The sequence below is a fragment of the Haplochromis burtoni genome, unplaced genomic scaffold, assembly GCF_018398535.1.
Source record: "Haplochromis burtoni strain Fernald_Lab_line unplaced genomic scaffold, NCSU_Asbu1 Contig_389, whole genome shotgun sequence".
In the NCBI taxonomy this organism is placed as follows: domain Eukaryota; kingdom Metazoa; phylum Chordata; class Actinopteri; order Cichliformes; family Cichlidae; genus Haplochromis; species Haplochromis burtoni.
The window spans coordinates 530,090-535,177 of NW_024582750.1; the positions used below are offsets into that span (position 1 = coordinate 530,090).

General features: G+C 39.2%; 1 protein-coding gene across 1 annotated transcript in view; it reads left to right on the forward strand.

The window, feature by feature from the left end:
- Positions 1-5,088, forward strand: part of LOC121811967 (neuroblast differentiation-associated protein AHNAK-like) — a 22,894-nt gene that overhangs the window by 1,396 nt on the left and 16,410 nt on the right. The window contains exons 3-6 of the mRNA XM_042212727.1: positions 658-711; positions 849-966; positions 2,817-2,986; positions 3,269-5,085. Coding sequence (XP_042068661.1) covers positions 709-711; positions 849-966; positions 2,817-2,986; positions 3,269-5,085 — 2,108 coding nt within the window. The 5' untranslated portion in view covers positions 658-708. The remainder of the gene's footprint in view (positions 1-657; positions 712-848; positions 967-2,816; positions 2,987-3,268; positions 5,086-5,088) is intronic.

Genomic DNA, 5,088 nt, shown 5'->3' on the forward strand with positions numbered 1-5,088 from the left:
CGTGTCAGGCTACATTTCACTGTGTGTTATACTTGTATAACTATGCATGTGACAAATAATAAAGAACCTAGAACCTTGAACCTTTATGTTGTTGCTGTTCAGCAATAGTACACTGAGGTTGCGGAGACATTTGTGTGGACATTTATTTCACACTTTCTATTAATGTGTGGAATTATAAAAAGCCATAGATCATACTGTGTTGGATTCACAGGAGGCCTTTCTGTGTTCTTGTGTCATTGTGTTAGGAAGCAGTGGGTGTGGCTGCTTGGGCTTTGTGTGCTTGCAAAAAGAAAACAGTCTTGAAAAACCTGTTCTAGGTTTTTCTTAATGATGAGCTAACAGTTTCAAAGCCATAGTTTGAATACCTGAAAGATGCATCTGCTGACTCACCTGGGTGCCACTTCTCTAAGCACATACAGTACAGTACAGTATGTACAAAAATGGATACAGTCTTCCTCAAAGCCTTAAGATTTTTTACATTTAGTATGTATAGTAAAAATCTTTTAGAGGGGCTGAATTCATTCCATTTTAATGTTGTAGCTGACTGGTTTAATGCTCTACTTTAAGGAAAATACATGAACAGTTTGCCATTTGTTTTACTTGCTCCCTTAATCTGTTAATCAGTCTGTTAACTGTATATTATTTGTTCTTTTACAGGCTTAGTCAACCTGGATTTCTCAGTGCAATAGTGAGAAAACCACAAGAGTCATGGTATGAAACGTTTACATATTGTTTTAATTCTTCCTAAAATGCTCATATATACAGAATTGAATATTTTGTTTTAAATTGTCTACTTTAGAGGAGTAATTCTTCTGTTCAGTTTACAAAAACGTTGCTTTTACTTGCAGCCTTCACATCGCAGGGGAAGAAGCCTCTCTGAAGCCCTGACCTTGGAGCAGTTAGAGGAGGGAGGGGTGGTCATTTCCAGTATCAATAATGTCTCTTCCGGCAAAGGACTAAAGGAAGGTATGAATCTTGACATCCTATTGAAACTTCTCTTCGTATTGTTTTTGACTTTTTGAAAACAAGAAATAAAATAGTTGTTCCTAAAAAGAACACACCTTAAATTCAAGGAAACTATTGTAGATTTAAGTGCAATTATGGATCTTCGGATCCACATATGTATGTGAGCAGCTATTCTCCACCATGAGCTATGGTAAAAACAAACACCGCTCACGCCTCAAAGAGGACAGCTTACAGTCCTGCGTAAAGATGAAGTGACTTCGTACAGCCCCGATTTGCAGACGCTGTGCGCAGACGATCTGGACCTGAAGTCCCTGTGAGGGACCAAGCAGCCAAAGCAAAGAGGACACAGGCAAAAAAGTGTCTTCAAAAAGGGTTTTCTTTATTTTAACCCTCAAAAAGTCCAAAATTAACAAAATTCAAAAACATACTTAGCAGGCCCATAAAAGAGGTCAACTAAATAGAACTCTACAAAAAGGAATTTCCAGAAACTTAAACAAAACAAAGTGAGACACAACTTAACTCACAAACTGACCTAATTACAAAGACACATGAGGGTAGCTTTTATAATGATTTGGCCAAACCATTTACACACAATAGGGAGGAAAACAAAAACACACACTAATATTAACTAAGCACAGAATAACCTAACTAAACCTAAAACACCCCTGCTCCTGGTAAGCCCATGGTTGGTCCTGCTGAGCAGGCATTTTGTTCCCAGAGTCCTCAGCCACGCCTTTTGCCCAGACAGGAAACAGCCACCGCCCAAACCCAGGTAACTCAAAGAGAGAGAAACATAATTAATATAACAAAACATTTTAGAAAAACCACACAATGTTACTATGTGCGCGCCTCATAATACCAGTGTTAGGTTTAACCAAATGATTAATGAAGAAAACTGCAAAGCAAACTAATAAAGTAAAAAATGGACTAATTTACCCCTGTGTGGCTGATGCCATCACAGTCCCATTGTAAACATACAACGGCAGACCCGACGATGTTTGCATGTACATGCTTTTTGCTTTATTGACCACTTTTCACACATGGTTGCTGTAGCCAAACAACCAGCTGTAGCTTTCCAGCTCACAGCCCAACTCATACCAACACAACAGCAGAGAGAGCACAGACTTTAAACAGGCGAGGCTTGATTGTGGAAGCCGCTCAGGTCCGTCCACCTCCCCTGCAGCGGCACTGCAGACTACGCCCTGCCACACACATTAACCACGTAAAATAAATATTTATGCAGATATTTTGCAAATATTTATTTTTCATTTTTGAGGCAGTTAAGTAATTTTTTTTCCAATTATTTTTAAAATTCAGGTCAAGGCTCCGCTACAGGCTGCGAAATGGCAGCTGTGATATAAAGGTGATATAAGGATGACGGCTCACTACAGTTTTTGTTTAGTATATGAATAATTTAACTTCAGCTTTTTAATTCATTTAAAATAGACCTTCAACTAGGTGCCTTTCCTTTTTGTTATATTTTTTAAAGGGTCAAAATGTGTTCATTACATAAATAAAATGTAATTTTCTCTGTAGCACTTCATGGATTTCATGAGCAACACACTTTACGTGTTTATACAAAGCATAAAGGTAAAAAATAATAACAGTGTTATCTTCATTTTAGAGGTCAAAAAGTATTTGGGGCTCCCAGTGTTTTCTTTTCTTTGGAAACTGGGTCCAAATGGCTCTTTGGGTGTTAAAGGTTGCTGACCGCTGTTCTAGGTCAAGATCAGGCCAGGTTTAAAGTACTAAAACTGCCCTTGAAGGATATACAGTATTATTTGCACAGAGTCAAGCATGTTCTCGAACAAGGTATTTTTTTCTGCAAGAACTTTATTTGTCTTTTTCAGGGGATGAAATTCTGGGGGCAACAATCAATTTTGATCAACTGTCCAAAGAAGAGGTGTCAAAAGTACTGAAGCTGATGGAGCCATTTGATGATAAAGTTCAAGTCCTCACTCGAAGCAACCGGAGCAAGAGCCTTGACAATCTGGACCAGTGTACCAAGGGTCCTGGGGCTGTAGGTTAAATGCAGATAATATCAATTAAAAATAAAGGATTAGTAATTATATTAGTTTCAGTATGTTTATGCAACAGTGGAACACAGTTCACAATTGTTTACATTTTCTGATGCAGATACATTTAATGCTGGATGCAAAAAAACAAAACGAGAATTTGGTACTCAAATTAAATAGTGATGATGATGATGACAATTGATAATTAATAATTATCTCCCATCTGTTACAACACAAACTCTCATGTTATAGTTGCATTCCAATCATCAACTTCTCACTGTTTCCAGATGCTGACGGATTCCTACAACAAACTGTACAACACCAAAATCAAGAAGTTTTTGATGGATGATGTACCCAGTGTTGAAGGGGGCTACGTGAATGGGGAGTTTACTGCCAAACCACCTGTACAAAGCTCATCCAAGGTCAACCAAAGAAATGACATGGGGCTGCCTCGCCTTGGAGTTGACTTTGGACTTCTGAAATCCAAGACTTTAATCACAGATGCTAATGCTGATTCACACTCTTATGAGGGAAGCTTAACAGATGGCAGCAATCTGAATCTTCCACCGCTAGGTCTTGGCTTGAATGGGACTAATCTAAGTGAAGCTCAGGTTCCAAGATTCAAAATCGGTGCCAGATGTCCAGATCTAGACTTACCAGAAGACCCAAATGTCAGCACTACATCTTGTATGCAATTGCAAAATACTGACCACCCATCATTTGACAATGCAATGCGAAATCTTGAAAATCCTCAAATTGGACTTGAAGTTCCAGAAGTAGATGTAGGCCTAAAAGGTTCAAACATTACTACCCCTGAAATGGGGATAGACCTTGATGGCAGAAGTTTCTGTGGTCCATCTGTTAATTCCAGCGTTCCCAAAGTGGCCATTGAAGGAAGAAACCAGGAATTCAAAATGCCTACATTTAAACTGCCAGATCTGGGCCTCTCAGGATCTTCTTTTAGTGGTCCAGAATGTGACGTTAAGCATGAAGGCACACCAGGGAAACTCAGTCTAAAGTATTCCAAGAGACTGAAAAACCCAGATCTAAATTTGGATGATTCTTCCAGTTATGTAAAATCACCCAAGCTTAGGCTGTCTGGGATATCACCTGATTCAGAGCAAGGAATGTTGGGTATTAATGTATCAAAACCAGATATCAGTGGGACAGACACTGACATGCCTTTAGGTGAAATCAAGATGTCACACAAGAAACCAAGGATTTCTCTTAAATCTCCTGATTTAGATTTGGACGCTCAATCTGGCATGCTCAAAAGTGACACTGATGTTAAAACACCTGACCTAAGATTGAAAACATCAAAACTAAAAGGTGGCATGTCTGCACCTGATGCAAACATTCCCAAAGCTGACCTTAAGGGTGAAAATTGGGCCACTGATGCTCCATCAGTTAGTATTAAAGGTCCATCTGGAAAATACAGGGTTCCAACGTTTAGAATGCCCAAATTTGACTTACCAGTCATTCAGGTTCCTGGTTTGAATGGAGACTTGGATGGACCCGATGGACAGCTTTCAGGTACACTGCCTAGAGGGTCAAATTTAAAACTAAATGCACCTGACATAAATGTGCCAAATGTTGACCTCAAAGCACAAAAACTAAAAATTAATGCACCAAAAGCTAACTTAGACTTTCCATCAGGGGATCTCAAAATGCCAGAACTTCATGGTCCAGATTGGGATGTTAATGCTCCTTCTGGGAAATTAAAAATGCCTAAATTTAATCTGTCAGGGACACTGCCTAAAGGACCAAATTTAGACCTGAACGCAGATCTTAATTCCCCAGATCTTAATCCAAAAGCTCCAAAGATAAAGGGTGGAATTGATGTCCCTGATTTGGACTCACCAGACATAGATCTGAAAGCTCCCAAATTAGATATGAACACTCCAGATGTCAACATTGGCTCACCAAAAGGGAAGCTGAAATTCCCCAAAATGAAAATGCCTAAATTCAACCTTCCAAGCCTTAAAGGTCCTGAAATTGATGGCAACTTGGAAGGTCCAAACATAAATACACCCAATGTCAACCTCAAAGGTCCTAAAGCGGATCTTGATCTAGATATTTCTGGTCCATCTGGCAAGTTTAAAAAGCC